Source organism: Lithobates pipiens, unplaced genomic scaffold, assembly GCF_037356315.1.
Source record: "Lithobates pipiens isolate NorthernLeopardFrog02 unplaced genomic scaffold, aLitPip1_a1.2 Scaffold_8, whole genome shotgun sequence".
Classification (NCBI taxonomy): Eukaryota; Metazoa; Chordata; class Amphibia; order Anura; family Ranidae; genus Lithobates; species Lithobates pipiens.
Genome location: NW_027507903.1, coordinates 130,486,870 through 130,505,399, shown reverse-complemented (window position 1 = coordinate 130,505,399; position 18,530 = coordinate 130,486,870). Strand labels below are relative to the sequence as shown.

General features: G+C 40.5%; 1 protein-coding gene across 1 annotated transcript in view; it reads right to left on the bottom strand.

The window, feature by feature from the left end:
• Positions 1-18,530, bottom strand: part of SND1 (staphylococcal nuclease and tudor domain containing 1) — an 840,361-nt gene that overhangs the window by 736,191 nt on the left and 85,640 nt on the right. Inside the window, exon 10 of the mRNA XM_077473541.1 lies at positions 4,452-4,565. Within this exon, the coding sequence (XP_077329667.1) occupies positions 4,452-4,565 (114 nt within the window). The remainder of the gene's footprint in view (positions 1-4,451; positions 4,566-18,530) is intronic.

Below are 18,530 nucleotides of genomic sequence, written 5' to 3'. Positions count from 1 at the left end.
TGGCTTGACGGTGAAGAGATGACAAGGCAAGAAATGCATTCATATGGGGTGGGAGTAGGGAAGCAGCAATAGAAAGGTGGGTACTGCGGGGCAAGCAAAATTACTGTAGGTTTTGCGAATACAGAAGCCAATGTGCAATCTGTCAGTGCTCCCAAACTGGTGGCTTTCCATACATTTATACTGGTGCTTCTGTCCACACCCTTATGTAGACTCACATTGCACAGGTGTTGGTAGTTAAGGGATACCATACAATCAATGATTGCAAAAAATATATTCTCACCCTCTCTATACCTCCTCTGAATCCTTTAAAAATGTGGTCCAATTTGCCTGAAAATTGGAAACATCTTACCGCCTGAGAATACGGCTCACTTTTTTTGGCATAGCATTAAGCTTCATGACAGATCACTAAAGCCTTTAAAATTAAGTCATGCACAATTAAGTCATACACTCTTGGGCCACAGACTAATATTTCAGACTTACTCTTGAAAAACTGGGTGAAAAAAAGTGCGGCTAGCCAGGAGATTAAGAAAATGTAGAGAACTATAGTCTAATAGTAACAAATAAACCCTGGGAGCACCGACAAATTACTATACAGGTGTTGGCCAAATCACTTTTTGGCTCCACGGAAACAAATTTTTGAGCTAGTAAAGGCAAACTAAAAGCATTCTATTTTTTGGTACTGGCTATTAAAAGAATGATCAATTGAAAATCACATTTGATTAGATGCCCATTTTTAAGCCTACACACACTTAAGTTTGTTACTAGGTTCAGAACAGGCAAATTGTGCACCATACCACACAAAAAAATTGAATAAAATGTCAAAGTGTTTTCAGCAAGTACATCAGCATGGGTGGGAAAGAGCCAAAGAATAGCAAGTATACAGATTTCCAATCCAGCCTTACAACAGTTCAGCTTGCAATAGGTAAAGTGAAGAGTATTCAACCAAAGCCAATTATAATTATAGCTGGGTATGCATCTAGAAGCCAAACGGCAGTCCAGAGCTATTAAATAGCAATTAGCATTGCTATGTTACTGGATGCTGAAGTGGATGCACTTGGAAAATAAACAAGGAGTGTGAAAGGTCTGTACCATCTACCTACTCTTGCCACTGGCCATCTGTGTCCAAAATTCATGAAAGAATGCAATAATTGGGTAAGATTACACATGAATAATCAGAGAATAGGCTGAAATGTACAATCACAAAACTAATGACAGCTTAACAGAAGCTGCAGTGAAAGTGTTAAGTGACACGATAATTTAAATTTAACATTAAACCTTGTCTGAAATAAGTTGAGAGAAAACTTGCACCTGTCAATGAAAAGCATTACAGAACTAAGAGAGCCTATGATTGAAGCACATTAAATAAAATAAATTTGTCGGAGCACAGCCAGCTATTTAGAAATAAGGATATTCAATTACACTTTTTATTTAACTTTAATTTGAATCACTTAAACAGTATATAAAGTACATATGTTCCATACTTGGATTATACAGTCAAAACTGCAACACTGGTAGCAAAATAGTCAAATAACCGTTCACCTTAAAAAGGGAAACTGGCAAAGGGCTTTTTGCATGGCACTTTGGCTGACCAATTTTTCAACCATAGGATTCTATGTACCAGCTATAGCATGAGCCGTGAGGCTTGGAGAATAGAATCTTTCATAGCACCAACTGTAAAACAGAAGGCTTGGTGATATGCCGTACCTCTATAAACTGGTCCTTTAAGGACTGAGACACTCTGAACGCTGCAAGTACAGGTTGAATGACTGAACCTGCGAGTGAAATGTTAAAAAAAAAAAAACTCCAACTTCATATCTGTTGAACCCTTTAGCATAAGAGCACTGTCTAATGGACAAGTCAGGTTTTTGTTTACAGAGAATAGAGCAGCGTTAATTGCTGGAACGCCCCATAAAACCCTTCCTCCATAGAAGTATTGAGAACAATTTCAGAGGAAAATCCTGTTTATCTGGGTGCTCTCACTCAGAATACATAAGTTTTCTTAGAATGAATCGATAGGAAAAGCCTGAACCGATGGGGGTTCATTGACTGCATTACTGACAGTAAAAATGTGGAGTGGATCAATTTAGTGAGCAACTGAACAACCTTTCCTGTGAGCCTGATACTTCACATCAGGTTCCTCAGAAGAGGAGACATCAGCCTTTTCCTGGTCTGAGAAAAACTTGTCATCTCTCGCTCCTAGTTCCTCAGTATGAGGGTGCTGAGCAATGCACAGGGATCTGTTATGCTTAATCCCACTCTGAGATGCAATTAAAGCATCAAACTTTTGCTTCAAGCTTAAAAAGGTTGAAGAAAAACATCCTTAATATACACAGGGGCTGCAGTGTTAAAAGCAGCTGCAACACTTACCCCTCCTGACAGCTCACTGACCAGCCATATTACTCTTAGGGGAGTATGCCATATTTACTGGGATGGATCTAGTCTATTGTGTGACTATAAAAGTTTTTGAGCCCTTTGAGGTGTTTTTTACCCCCCTTCTGACCATAGCCCGATGCACAAAGCAGAGGTACCAGAAGGAATGCATGTACTGCTTGAGTAATAGGCCAGCTTCTGTTACTGCTATTAATGCTAAGCTTGATGCAGCAGTAAATGTGTCAAGAAATGCCTGTCACCTACCTCAATGTTCTTGTGTCCCTCCTGCAGCATGTAACAAATGATGCTTAAAAACAGACCTTCCAGCGCTGGACGTTGGACGACGCCAATACTGCTCTAAGCCCCGCCGTCTGCGGCCCTTCCCCCTTTATTTTTAAATGGCTTTTTTCCCCCGTGTGAGAATGTCGTTCGTTTTTTTAATCCTTTGGCACTCTTTCCCTGAGAAAAGGGGAAGAAAAAAAACTGCACAGGGGGGCATCTGGTGGGGAGTGGAACCCCCCCCCCAGACTTACCGGAGGTCTTGCTGTTGATGGGAGGAGAGAAACTTGCCGTTTCCCGGAGATAAACGTGCACTCTGAGAAGCATGAGATGCAAGTGCTCAATACAGCCCCCAATGGTGACATAGGCATGACAACAGTTACTAATTTAAAGGAGACATTCATAAGAAAATATTAAATTTCTTAGAAAACTCCACTTACCTTTCCCGCTGCAGGGTTTTCTGTGGTAAACCAACAGATCCAATTTTCACCCTTCACGGTGCGTTCCGTTAAACCTTCAGGAGCTGGGAATCCTTGAGGAAACCCATGCTCCTATAACTGTATTAGCACCTCCACCAGTAAAACTTTATGGCCTTACTACCAAAAAGTACTGGATCCCAGGGTCCAGCTCTCTAAAAAGAAGCGTTACAGGCAAAACCTTGTTCATCTGAAGAGCAGCTCAGCACATCTTTACTCATGACCAACACCTTAGACACTGGCAAAAAAACTGAGGTACTCCCACCAGTGGGAGGGGTTATATAGGGAGTGCACTTTTTAATTTAGGGCGTGCCGTGTCCATCAGTTGAAGGTGGCCTATAACCCACATAGAAACTACTATGGCTCTGTGTTCTGTGATTTACGATAAGAAAACTTTTCCCCACGCCCCTTTTTTCTTTTTTACATGCATGCCAATGTTCATTCTCTAGCCATTTCAAATACTCTACAAAAAAAAAATTTTGCTCATGAAATCCTACCTACCATTCTGCCAAAACTTGATAAATTGGTTGTAGGTTATTTGTTTCAGCAATTAAAAGCAGATTACATGATGGCCAACGCTGTGGAATAGTAGATGTGTGATATATATACACACAGACACTGAGGGGAGATTTACTAAAACTGGAGAGTGGAAAATCTGGTGAAGCTCTGCATAGAAACCAGCGTCCAGGTTGCTTGCTTAACTTCAATACAGGACATTTTCACTCGTTCCTGCCCAGGCCAGTTTTCAGCGCTGTCACACTATGAACAGTCACTGATGAGGCACAGACTGGCACATGTGGTGGGCACCTCTGATGGGGGCTGAGTTGAATATGCACCATCAGTGCACGACCCCCCCCCCCCCACAACAGGAGAGCCGCCGATCTTCTCTCCCTGTCAGCTCAAACCGAGGTAAACTCCTTGGTAACCACTGTGATCAGTCACAGCTGATCACTTGGTAAAGAGCCTACGTCATAGGCCCTTTACATGATAAAAGATGCAGTGTGTCGCATAACCCCTGGAGCACGCACAAACGGATTATACAGGATTTATATAGCACCAACAGTTTGCGCAGCGCTTTACAACAGTTGCAATACAATTTGATACAGGAGGAATCAGAGAGCTCTGCTTGTTAGAGCTTACAATCTAGATCAGTTTTTCAACTCCAGTCTTCTGAGTCTTTGGTTTTATCAGATTGACCATTGGTTGGACCTTCCATGGTATAAACTTAATTCTTACTGGCACATGCACACATTTTGTAAAAACCCTAAAATACACCATCTCACTAGTAGGGGGGGTGTGTGCTAAAAGGACCAATTTAACTCTTACCTGAGATCCTTCACCTTCCAGCCTTGGAGGTCTAATACTAGCAAGATGAATGGTCTTGTAATCGCCAGAGTTCAGCTTCACCACCATTGCATCGGCATTCAACACCTGTACAACCTGTAACAAAAAAAATAAAAAATGAGGGGAGGGGGAAAAAAGCGCATAATAGCATGAAGATTTTAAATAATCAGGATCATTTTTAGTGCAACTAATCCGTTAGATGTTTACCCACTATTATATCTTGCAGGTGTGATGCACTTTGTGAAAACTCATGCATTCAGGAGTTTTGTTCTTTCAGAAAACACACCAAATCAGCAGGATTTAACAAAAGCCTATGGCTCAGTGCAGCTAACCCACAGGAAAGCCACGTAAAAAAGTCCATCAACTACTGTTATAGGATATAAAAAGATTTGTAATAGTAAATGTGTTGGTGAGATAGACAAGTATAACATTTGTTACAGAATGAAAACCCAATTTTTTCATAAATGAAAATGAACAGGGTGTAAAAGCTGAAAGTGAATTAAAGTGTGAGGGCTGGACCCAAGAAATGTAAACCATTTTAAACTTAACAAGCCAAATAAGAATGCGAGTCATTGCACACGTTACCCACTTAGTAGCCTCTCTAATGGAACAAGCGGCATTATAGGAAATCGGAACCATTTAAGAGATTTTGACTGGGATAAAAAAAAATTTTTTTTTTTAAAAAGTCAAAAGTTACTTGCCTGGACCACAAACACCTGCATTAGCTTTTCTGTTCTTAAGCTGTTATTTAACATCCTTACACGATAAGGAGATGGGAAGAATGCTTGAAAATGCACTTCTGGTTTAGTACAATCAGTAGAAATATTAATGAGTATTACAGTAAGTGACACTAGCATAACCGTGTTCATGATATCTATGCATTTTAAACTCCGATTTTTGATGTAGATCAGAAAGAAAAGAGGTAATATCTGGAAGGGTAAAGTTTTGTTCTATGGATAAGCAATAAGGATTTCCTGATGCATGACAGAGTGCAACCATTAAAAAAGGTAGCTGCTGCAGTCTTGTCCTTTACAATGGATCTTAAGACAATTTTGTTTTAGTTCTGAATAGAATAGATGAGGCATTTGTGGCTTATGTCCCATTGGTGGGATTTTCCTTTACTTTCCATCTTGAGGCAAAAATGTGATGAGAGATCACTCCAGAGAGGGAAGCTGTAAGACCATTATCACCAGAATGCCAAAGGATTTACCCTCTTATTCTAGTGAAACCAAAATTCGATTTTCCCCATCAATCCCAGTCACCAAGGCAGCAGAGTGATCTTCCCAGTGAAAACTATAGTAATAAAATACAGGTTCTAAACCTTCCATACTTTATCAAAAAACAAAAAAAATCCCCAATAAGGGATTTATATGCACTTTAACAGCACAAGCTTTGTGGTAGCCACTGCTATAAGCTGGTGCTTCAGTACTGAGCCAATAAAAAGCGCGGCCTGCACAAGCAGCCTTGAGCTTGTTTTAAAATTGTACCAATGGTTCCTGGCTGTAATGTACAAGTGATCAGACCAGATATGTAGCCTTTACTATGTCAAAGTAAAATTATCCAGAGTGGACATTCAGTATTACCTTTAATAAAATTTATATTTCTAAACATATGCATGAAATGGGAAAAAGCAAAAAGGAAATCTTTACCCATTTTGAAAGTACCACATTAGCCTCATACATGGATGTCAGTAGGAGACCTGAATCTAGAGCTGCATAAAATGTCAGGCCTGTTTTTATCAATTGTAAAACCTCAAATTAGAATTCTGTGTAGACCTGGTGCCTTACATTTGCTATAGCAGCTTCCAACTCTTGAAGTGTGTAAAGGGAGTTCGGCAGGCCTATCCGCAGAGATTTCCCAAAAGTTGCACAATTCTAGATTATTTGACATATGGACATGCATGGATGTCAGTAAAAGTTTTTGAAAATACTTAGATGCAGTGTTAGTGTGGGGGTGAACAACAATATCCTTAAGAGTTGGAACATGTGTCCTTTTAGCCAAGAGCAGAGTCAAGAGTCCGTTTGTTCCCCATCTGCTCAATGCACTAGTTTAGAAAATATTTTGTATTTTTTTTTTCTTATTTCACACTAAGGCCTCATGCACACTGGACATTATAAAAACGCCAGTAGGGTTAGCTGTAGAAATGAGTTTTGCAGTGGCTTTTTTCAGCTTCTCTTAAGCTAAACTATACTCCCACAAAAGTTTATGGCTCAAAAAAGCTGATAAACGCCAAATAGTTGCATTTTTCAAAGTTTTTACAGCTAAAACGCCTAAAACTCACTAGTTCTGGAGATTTTACAGTCAGAAAACGCCAATAGCCCATGGACACACAGAACATGCTGGGGAGTTTACTGCCTGTAGCCAAAATCAACAGCTGTAAATACATTCAGTGTGCATGTGGCCTAAACCTTCAAGACTTTGTATTGCATGCATATTTGAAAGAATTTACTTGAGTGGCTAACCCAAAAGCACAAAACAACCTGAAAAGCAACACTCCAAGATCAGAAATATAATGTACATCTAAAGCGCTAAAACTGATTCAAGGATATACTATTGTTAAGCATAAGAAATATTTAGAATAAATGCAACACACTTCCAAACAAATTAGCAGGGTCTTGTATTTATCCTACCACTTGTGCATTATAGAATTTCTCATATTAATAAAATGTACACCTAAAGAGTTTATTGCATCTTATTTTGGCGGTTTAATTTTGCAGGTTTTGCACTTTTGAGGGGTTGTGTTTTATGCTGTCCACCAGCCTCTATCTGATGTCCACAGCTGCAATGACCTGCATTAGAATGAAAGTTTTCACGCAAGCCATCATTAATACCATTTGTGTGATCGGGCCTTATGTTTTTCCTTTTCTTTTTAATTGACATTCTTTTTAATAGCAACTTAGGACCAAACCGTTTAACGTTTAGGGGAGCTCCAAACCGGCTTTTTTTTCAGTTTCCCTGTTACAGACTAGCATTCATTTTCTTTCTGGTAAAAATTTGCCCCCAGAACAGAAAGGGAAAATCTCAAAGCACCAGATAGAACCTTTTGTCAGATTTCACTGCTACCATTTTCCCCAATTCTGCCTGAAACAAAAAAAAATTTGAGGGCATAGATACACTAAGCTCAATATACAAAACTATACAGTAGGAAGATCTAAACTATTGATTCAAACTGCTTAAATCAGGTTGCGCTACTTTATGTTACTGGTTACCTTTAAGTGCGTTTTACTTGCTTACAATTCCTTACTTGCTTGCTTTTTGGTATTAGAAGGCTTGCGGAGTAATGTTGAACATAAACCCAATCTTTACTGTGTCCAATTCATTATCAACTGTAAACTAGATGAACACTGACCACCCTTCTGCACTGTATGTTAAAGTGGTTGTAATTTCTCAAATATACCCAGGGAATAGCCTCAGATACACAGATGAAAACAATCCTCATACAAAAGTTTTACTTGATAATCTGCAGTCTTCTCTACATCAGTTCAAATGTGCAGAATTGTGAAAAAATCCTTCTGTATCTGTCAGGAGCATAGCGAAGTAGATGGAGAGCTGCAGTTACAGTGTGCAGGCGCTGGCTAAAGGAAAGGGACACACACGGCACAGGAACAAAGGAAGGATACAATTAAAGCTTTGGAGAGAGACCAGTAAACACTACAGATGTGTTTTATTCAGAGTTACCACTTGAACCAATTCCCTGACCGGCTCACGCAGATATATTGTGGCAGAATGGCTACCATGGGCAAATCACCATACGGGTACGTCATACCCGTTCAGCCAGAGGGTGCACGCCTGCTAAACAGCGGGGGACCCGATGTGCCTAGCCAGTGGGCACGAGCGCCAGCATGGAGATTAGTGTGTGTAAACACACAACTCCCTGTGCCATCAGAAGAGGAAACAGTTTTTCCTACTAAAGTAGGAAAAATGATATGTCGCCTCTACTAGTCACTCCCATACCCACAGTTAGAAGACTGAGGGAACACAGTTAACCCCTTTCCTGCCAGTGACATTTACACAGTAATCAGTGCATTTTTATAGCACCGAACGCTTTATAAATTGTCAACAGTCCTTAGTGTCAAGTGTCTGTTCTGTCCGCAATACCACTAAAATTAAAAACTGTAGATCACCGCCATTACTAGTAAAAAAAAAAAAGCCATAAATCTTTCCCATAGTTTGTAGATGCTATAACTTTTGTGCAAACCAATATAAGCTTATTTCAAATTTTTTACCAAAAACATAGAATATATTAGCCTAAACTGATTAATAAATTTGTTTGAGGGATATTATAGCAAAAAAAATTGTTTTGAAAATTGTCGATCTGTTTATAGTGCATAAAATAAAAATAAAAAGTGGTGAGCAAAAAATACCATCAAAAGAAAGCTCTATTTGTGGGAAAAAAGGATACAAATGTTGTTTGGGTACAGCATTGAACGACTGTGCAATCAGTTAAAGTGACGCAGTGCCAAATTGTAAAAAGTTCACTGGTCAGCAAGTGGGTACAAACTTCTAGGGCTGAAGTGGTTAATGAGGCATAGCTAGAGTGTGGAGACAGACCCACAGACACTCTCCAGAAATTCTTAGAAAAAGCCATAACACCTTCTCCTTAGAAACAGCTAAAGGGTAAGATTTAAAGCAGTTGTAAAGTGTTTAATTGTGGGGACCCCCGGCATCGCTGTTCACTCCTATTTTGCATGCAAACTACTTGCGTCCATACACAGCATGGCTCCATCCAGCTCCCTCACAGGATTTGACAGGTAGATACAAATGCTGGGGCATTTCCTACCTCAATGCAGAGCATGTATTTAGATAAAGTCTTGTCTTAACTTTACAACTACTTTACGTTTTTTAGTATGGGGATTGAATGTGAACACAACAGTGAAGTTCTCAATTTGACTGCAAAAATGGAAATCTGGTTTAACCAGACCGTCCCATGTACATATACTGTAGCAGGGCAGCCCTGCTGCACAAAATCACTTACTGTTCCTATATTTGATTTGCAGCATGGCTAGGGAGCACGCACCCGTGATCGGATTTGATTCAGAACTGATCAGTCTTCAAGTCCAGGCCAATGATTTATGGCCTGGACCTGATCGGTTCTGACAAATGGCAGAAAATACTGTGCCTGTGTAATAAACACAGGCACAGGAAATTATGCATTCTCTCCTGGGGCCCTTTTAAGTTCCAGCATGAGAGGAGAGAGCATCTACCATAAGCAAAGCACTACACTGACCATTTACACAGTTAAACATTTAACCCCCTGATTGCCCCACCCATTAACCCTTTCACTCCCTGTCAGTGTGTTACCAAGTACAGTGTACAGATTTTTTACTGATCACTGTATGGGTGTTACTTGACGTTAAATATCATTAGGGAATGTATGGCGGGTACCCTGAACCTACGTTTTAACCCTAGTTAACCCTTTCACTCCCTGTCAGTGTCATTAGTACAGTGTACAGATCTCTTTTCTGATCACTGTATTAGTGTCACAGGTGATGCCAGTTAGCGCCAGGGTCAGTTGGCGTAAGACAAGCGAAGAACCTTAGATTACCCCTTTGATCACCAGTAACACCTCCATTGCTAGTATAGCATTTGAACGTATATCTTAGATTAGAACTATACCAGCATCTAATAGTGTTCCCAAAAGCATGGCGTTAGTAGCATCAGCCCCAACACCTGCCAGCACATGCATTTAGCCCCTCCACCCCACCCAAGCCAAGCCAGTAATCAGTAGATCACTTCTAACAGCACACAAAACCGCAGCTTTAACAGTCAGGGCTGATCTCTGCTAGCAGTTAAAATGTTTTTGTAGCAGTTCTAACAGTCTGATAACCAGCTGCTTTCTTTACCTGTGGGACACTAGGTACCTGTAAATTTATTGGCCAAAACGAAAGGTACACTAGTGAAGAGACCTACAGGATACTGAGCCTGACAGGAGCATGATGGGGAGTCCTCACTGTCAGATTCAGGCTCAGTATTCAAACCTGTAGCGAGCACCAGCACCCTGACAGATGGACAGAGTAGAGGTCCATGGCTGTACTGTGTACCTGACCCCGGTTCCTCTGTTGCCGAGGTGCTACAATCGCATGATTGTCTTATGCAGCAGAGTGATGGTACTAGTGCCGCTCTACCTTTTGGTGAACTGGGAAGCACCATCGGCCTAGTACATCGTGGTTATAGACAAACCAGTACTGCAGTAACACTTGGTGTTACATCACTTGGTGATGTGGCGAGTCCCATAAGTGCAGTTCAAGCTGGAGCGATGGTTAGCACAAGGTGTGTCCTGCAGCCAGCAAGAATTCAAACGCAGGCCCGTAGAGCCCATAGTGCCCTTTCTGATGCCCTTCCAAATCCTGATTGGCAGTCCAGATTCTGCAGAACCCGTAGTACCCCCATTCACTGGAAAACTTAGAATACAGGTGGAAACAGATTTAACGTCTTTTTTATGGTTTTTCCAGACAACTTGCATGGAAACAGATCACGGTTCGAATTTCAAATATTTCTGGGCCTATCCCTCAACATGGGCATTACCAAAGAATGAGTTGCGATCATACTGGCCCACTGACCCAATTCATCATAAGCCCTTGTCTGCTGCCCTGGCTAGATATGAGCAAATATTTGTTTATGTACTTGGACAACAAACTCGTCCTCGGGGGTGACCCTGGATTTCGGCTCCACAAAATTCGGCTCCTTTTAAATCGATTCAGCCAAAAATTTGCAGCTTTACATATCCCAGATATAGAACATCTGCATAGATGAGTCCCTGATTAAGTTTTCTGGCCACCTGGTTTTCATGCAGTTTCTCCCAACAAGCATGCCAGATATGGAGTCAAAATTTATAAGCTCTGTGACAGGGCAACAGCCTATACATGTGGTTTCCTGGTTTACGAGGGAAAAGAGCAGGGAGGCCTCCCAACTGCCCAGACTAGATAGGTAGCAGCGGTAAGATTGTTTGTGACACCCTTATTCAGAAAGGGGTACCATTTATACAAGCGTGCCAATTTTTAGACATTTCAATTTGCAAAAGTAGCATTGTGCAAATTTAAACGCTAGGGCTTCCCCAACGGCTTGTAAATGTCCCACTTAGACAGGGGGATAGCCTGCTTGAGGTGCAATAAATTGCTTGCAGTGAGGTGGAAGGACAAATGGAACGTTTTCGTTCTGTCTTCCATTCACTCAGATACAGCAGCCCAAATTACAATGGCGACTGGTGTTGAGAAGCCCGTGTCCACAACTGCAACCTTAAAAAGGGGATTGGTGGACTTCAACGACCAGATAAGGGACCCACACTTGAGTGTCTATTCATGCCAATTGGCTCTGTTCAACGCATATGTACCATAAAAAGCATCAGGAAGAAGTGGACCCTTCCTAAAATTCCAAGAAGTGATCACAGCCCATTTCTATCCAGAAGGTGCTGTGGCCCAATAATCCAAAACAGATGCAGTGAGGCAGCTGCATGAGAGAAATTTTCTGGATGTCCTCCTTGGTACCCCTATCCAAAGTCACCCCAAAAAGGATGCAGTGTGTAGCAAGCGCAGATTTTAGGCATAGCACCTGCTATTTTTGTCCCTCCTGTCCTGGCAAACCTGGTTTCTGCATCGGGGATGGTTTTTGTTATCACACATTAGTGGATCATTAATATAGGGTACAGCACGACAGTCTAGGGCACATTCACATTGGGTCTCAGAAGATGTTAGATGGCTATCACATTTTGAGAGACCCTAGGCTGGAACGTTCAAAGTTTTTTTTAGTTGCAATAAGTGTAAAAAAAAATTAAAAAGACTAAAAACAGTAGTTCTGTTTTACTGTATTTTATACTGTAATGTTTTATAGTTAACCATTGTTTTCTTTGCAGGTACACCACTCAGCTCCAGCACTGGTTTTTGACAGCAACAGAATTTGATCTCAATATGTGAAATCAGCAACACCAGCACTGTATGAGGTGATTTCCCCACCAGTTTAAAATAAAAGCGCATATATGGCAAAGCATTGGGGCTGGGTGGACAGAGGGCGGATTGCCCCTATGATTCACCATATATTTTCTCACTTTTCTTGGCAGAGATTTCTTCATCCAGTCCCATGGGCTGAACGAAGAGAAAAGAACATACATATACCGTATTTTCCGGCGTATAAGACGACCTTTTACACTTAAAAAAACTGGGCAAAAAGGAGGCGTCGTCTTATATGCCGGGTCAGCTGCTGGGATGCCTTCTGGATGTGCGGTAATACTGTATGTAGCTTCGGCTACATACAGTATATATCGCTGAGCCAATCCCAGTGAGCGATGTATTCAAATGAATACAGAGCCTGCTCGGATTGGAGTAACAATCTCTGCCAATCCGAGCAGGCTACACAGTAGCCTGCTCGGATTGGCTTTAAGAGTCAGAGAGGCGCGGGCTGATGATGTTACAGGCTCTGCCAATCCAAGCAGGCTTTGTATTCATTAATAGAATACATTGCTCTCCGTGATTGGTTCCAGCACCAGCAAGAAGGAAGAAGGAAATGGCTCCAGGCAAAGCATTTTAAAAACATGTACAATTAGGGGGTCGTCTTATATGCCGGGTCGTCTTATACACCGGCAAATACGGTATGTCCATCATTGGCAGTGGGTTGATGCAGGGTGCTATTCTAATTGTGGGCATACCACACACACTTTAAATTTTATACAATCGATGTGAAAGGAGGAATCCATTATGATCGTGCGCCCCCTCCATGGGCTCTCCTTTACCGGGAATCCGAGAATGCAGCCAGTGGTTCCACCAGCTGACCAGAGCTGATCGGAGACCAGAACGACTCCAATCATCTCTATGGCCCAAGAAATGGAAAGCTATGATTTTATCACTTCGGTTGCACCGGATATAAACAGCACCATTGGGAAAGCATCTTCTCACTTCTTGGTGTGGTCAGATGCTTTAAGGGCAAGGGAGAGACTTAGTCTAAGCCCACAGTTTTTAAAAAAAAGGAGTGCCTGTCACTATTGCCATCATAGGGGATATTTACATTCCCTGGGATAACAAGCAATATAAAAAAATGAAAGGGACAGTAAAAAAGCAAAAAAAAAAAAAAGCACCAGTCACCCCCTGCTCACGCACAAAGGTGAACGCAAGCATCGGTCACGTGTCATATGTAAACAGCAACTGCACCATGCATGCAAAGTATCACTGGGAGTGCCAGATCAAGGGCAGTAATTCTAGCAGCAGACGACCTCTAAATCTAAAGTGTTAACCTGTAAAGGCATTTACAAACGTATGCAAGTTTGTCACCGCAGCTCAGGCATGCATAATTTTAAACCATGTTGCGTTTGACATTTATGTCCTCAGCATAAGATTTTTTTTTTTTTTTTTTTTAACATTTTGGCAATAGTGTTTTTGTGCATTGGGTATTTCTTACACTGAACTTCTGCTACGATCACTAAAATCCAGTGAAAACCCAGAAAAGTCCCCACATGACTTCAGCATGCCAAATCCTAGTGAGGTGTAGGACAGCCAATCCTTGCAGAGCTGCTGAAGAAAGGAGTGGGGTGGGAATTAAAAAAAAATATGCATGCCTTAGGCTAGTGCACGAGATATGAAATCACCTGTCAATCACAACAAGGGGGAAGAACAGACAAAGTTTTCAGTTTGTCCGTTTTATTTCACTGGGAAAAAAAAAAAAGATATGATTGCTCAGAGCTGGATTAACTTTGTGGCAAGACTGGGCATCTTATACTCTATATTGTGCCAGACAAAAAATTAAATTTTGAGTTTACATCCACTTTAACACTAGGACTCTTTGTACTGTATCAAGTTTTTGTTGCAATCACGTTTGTTTTAAGCACTATATATAATTTGTACCGATGAATGTTTTCACAATGTGAGCATTATATTGGTTCTTAAAGACACTTTATTCACTTTATCGATACATTATTCACTTTATAATTTATCAGTTGATAAAGTATAATCAACATATCAATTGATAATCCATTGTAAAGTAACCAATATAATGCTCACATCAATGTGAACATTAATCTATACAAAATAAATATATATATATATATATATATATATATATATATATATATATATATATATATATATATATATATATATTATATATATAGTGCTTCAATCAAAAACATGATACAGAACAAAAAAAGTGCTAGTGTTAATTCTTCATCAAAATATCCCACGTGTCCAAATATAAATTCAATCATGATTCACCACCACCTTCCAGAGTTTGCACTCACTAAAAAGCAGTAATCAAAAGGCCTTAAATGCCTGGTTCAGTCGGTTCTTTATACGAACACACCAGAGGTTTACCCAGCAGATGTAGCAATATTCATTTCATGCGCCTCCACCATTTAGTGTCCTTTAATTCTCATGAAAAACAAACAGCCATCATTGTGAAACATTCCTCAATTTATTATGCTTTAAAAATGAAAGCGTTCACTCACATTTAGTGGCGAGCACAGGCTCGGTTTGGAATGCTGGATAGATTGTACCAATCTAAAGGCATAAGTAAATGTGAGGGAACGCTTTGTTCAGTTTTAAATCATGATAAATTGAGGAATGTTGCGCAATGATGGCCCTTTGTTTTTCATGAGAATAATAGAATACTAAATGGTGGAGGCGCATGAAAAGAATATTGCTACATCTGCTGGGTAAACCGCTGGTGTATTCGTATAAAGAACGAACTGAACCAGGTATTTAAGGCTTTTTGATTACTGCTTTTTAGAGTGCAAACTCTGGAAGGTGGTGAATCACAATTGAATTTATTTTTGGGCACGTGGGATATTTTATGAACACTAGGCTTTTTTTGTACTGTAACACATTGTTTGAAGCGCTATATATTTGTATAGATGAATTTGTTACACACGTTGATGCGAGCATTATATTGGTTGTTAAAGACACTTTATAATGGATCAACATACATTGATTATTCACGTTACACTTTAAAATGTATGAAGTGGGGTTGGCGCAGCAACCTAGCTATATAAAAATAATCTTTTTTTACCACATCTAGTGGGTAAAATGTAGCCGTAGCAAACCTTGTATTATTGTATTTGCGCCAATGACACTTTCAAAGAATGTGTCAGAAAGGGCTTGGTCTTCAAGTGGTTAGAAAAGTGGATGATGTGTGGCATAAGCTTCTAATGTTGGGCATAAAATGGCAGGACAGTTCGACCACCCCCCCCCCCCCCCAAAAATTAACCCATTTTTGGAAACTAGATACCCCAAGCTATTTGCCAAGAGGCATGTTGAGTCCATGGAATATTTTATGTTTTTCCACAATTTTTGGGAAAATTACAAAACAAGTTTATTTTCTTACAAAGTTGTCACTGAAATTATATATTGCTCACGCATACCATGGATATATGTGGAATTACATCCCAAAATACAGGACCCTGAATACCAATCACCGCCCTCAGGATTTCAAAAAGGGATAAATTGCTAATTTCACTTCCTATCAGTTTCGGGGCTATGAAATGCCAAGATAGCACAAAACCCCCCAAAACAGCCCCTTTTCGGAAAGTAGACACCCCATTTTGCAGCTATCATTTGTTTAGGAAAACGGACATTTTTTCTTTCAATTTTCAAAACTCTTACAAAAAGCAAAATCTGCAAAAAACTCAACATGCTTCGCAAATAGCTTGGGGTATCTGCTTTCCGAAAGGGGGTCCTGCAATCTTGGCATTTCATGGCCTCCAAAATTGATGGGTAGCGAGGAAGTGAAATTATAAATTTACGCCCTTACAAAGCCTGAAGGCAGTGATTGGTTTTCATGGTTCTGTACACAGCTAGACTGCCAAAAAAAAGTCTCACACTTGGTATCCCCTCCCCTTACTCTGAAGCAGCAAAATGTATTTTGGGGAGTAATTTTACAAATACCCAATGGCACGTTTGAGCAATATATCAAGTGACAGCTGTGGGGAAAAAAAAAAATTGCAATTTTCCCAAAACATGTGGCAAAATATAAAATATTCCATGGACTTAACATGCCTCAAATGCCTGGGGGTGTCTACTTTCCAAAGAGGGGTCATGCCATCATGGCATTTCATGGCCTCTGAAACATTTAGGTAGAGGAAGTGAAATGAGCAATTTAGGTCCTTAGCCTAATGGCGGTGATTGGTTTCCGGCACCCATACACAACTAAGGCTCCCAAAAAGTCACATGTGGTATCCCTGTACTCAATGTATTTTGGGTATATTTTGGGGTACATGCCATAGGTATATACCACATTGCATGTGTGAGCAACATATGATTTCAGTGACAACTGCAATTTTTCTTCATTTTTAAAATACACTTGACAAAAATAAGAGATGAATTATAAAAAATATTTTTTTCTTCAATGGACTCAAGGGCCTCAGCAAATTCCTTGGAGGGTCTACTTCCCAAAAAGGGGGTTCATTTGGGGAGGTTTCAAAAAGAATTGCTTCTAAAATCCTAACTAAAATGGATAGACAGGTGTCTATCTTTTAAATAGTTTTGATGTATCTAAAGGACTTTAAAAAATCTAAAAACTAGTAGCACTTTCAGCGCCATCCCAAATGTGGAAGCAAACACGCATTTTGCCACGTGCAAAAAAAAAAAAAAAATTCGATAAACAGGGCAACGTGCTAAAATTTCCTATGAGCTACTTTGACGCATTTGTCACAGAGCAATTGAGATTAGGCTGCCCCAAGTGTGTCACAAAAACTGGCCAAAAAGAATGCGCTTCCACTATGCTAGATATAAATGGTGTGTTTACACAAGAACAATGACAGCTGGGTATCTCTGCCCACTGCCTCCAATGTACTGTTATAAAGCTGGGCATTTACTATGCAATCTGATTGTAGTGTCTCCTTTTGATTTACCAATACTATGGCTTAAGAGGCCCCAACTGAACAATTTGCATCAAAAGACAGGCCCTTGCACTACATAGCCTATGGCAGGGCTCGACAAAACCTGGGCGCCAGGTCGCATTGGCGACTAGAAATAGCGAACTCGCGCCTGGGGCAGCACAGCTGGGGGTATCCTGTCTCTGTGGACCCCCCCAGCGTGATCGCGTCGGGCCGTTCCGCCGGCGGCCGAAAATTTAGGCCGCGGCTTTGAGGCCTTCTGCGGTCCTATGATTCCTTATGGAATCTGGCGCCCTCTTGTGGTCGCTGTTGGTATGACAAACCAGCAATGCTAATTTCCTCTGCAAAGTTTCCTCTGCCTGTTTTATATTACCTGCCTCTTCTTCCCTTTATTAAGAACCCCCTAAACATTATATATATTTTTTATTCTAACACCCTAGAGAATAAAATGGTGGTTGTTGCAATACTGTCTGTCACACCGTATTTGTGCAGCGGAACTTACAAGCGCACTTTTGTTGGGAAAAATAATTTAGTTAATAAAAAAATAAGACAACAGTAAAGTTAGCCCAATTATTTTTTATATTGTGAAAGATAATGTTACGCCGAGTAAATTGATACCAAACATGTCACGCTTCAAAATTGTACCCGCTCATGGAATGGCGACAAACTTTTACCCTTTAAAATCTCCATAGGCGATGTTTAAAAAAATTCTACAGGTTGCACGTTTTGAGTTACAGAGGAGGTCTGGGGCTAGAATTATTGCTCTCGCTCTACCGATCACGGCGCTACCTCCTATGTGTGGTTCGAACACCGATTTTATATGCGAGCAGGACAGGGCGCGTTTAAAAATTATTATTTTTTCTGCTTATTTTAATTTTTTTTTCCACTGTTCTTTTAAAAAAAATGTTGTGTCACTTTTATTCTTATTACAAGGAATGTAAAAATCCCTTGTAATAGAAAAAGCATGACAGGTCCTCTTAAATATGAGATCTGGGGTCAGAGAGACCTCGGATCTCATATTTACACTAAATTGCAATTGAAAAAAAAATTGTCATTTGAAAAAAAATAAATAAAATGTCCCTCTAAGAGCTATGGGCAATGACTTGGAGACGGGGGGGGGGGGGGGCGACGGCGCTGCTATCTTCCCCTCACTCGTCTCCATGTCAGGCCAGGGACAGGTCCGGATCGCCGTCACAGACCTGGCTCCTAACTTTTTAAGCTGGCTCCTAGATTCCAAGCAAATTTGTCAA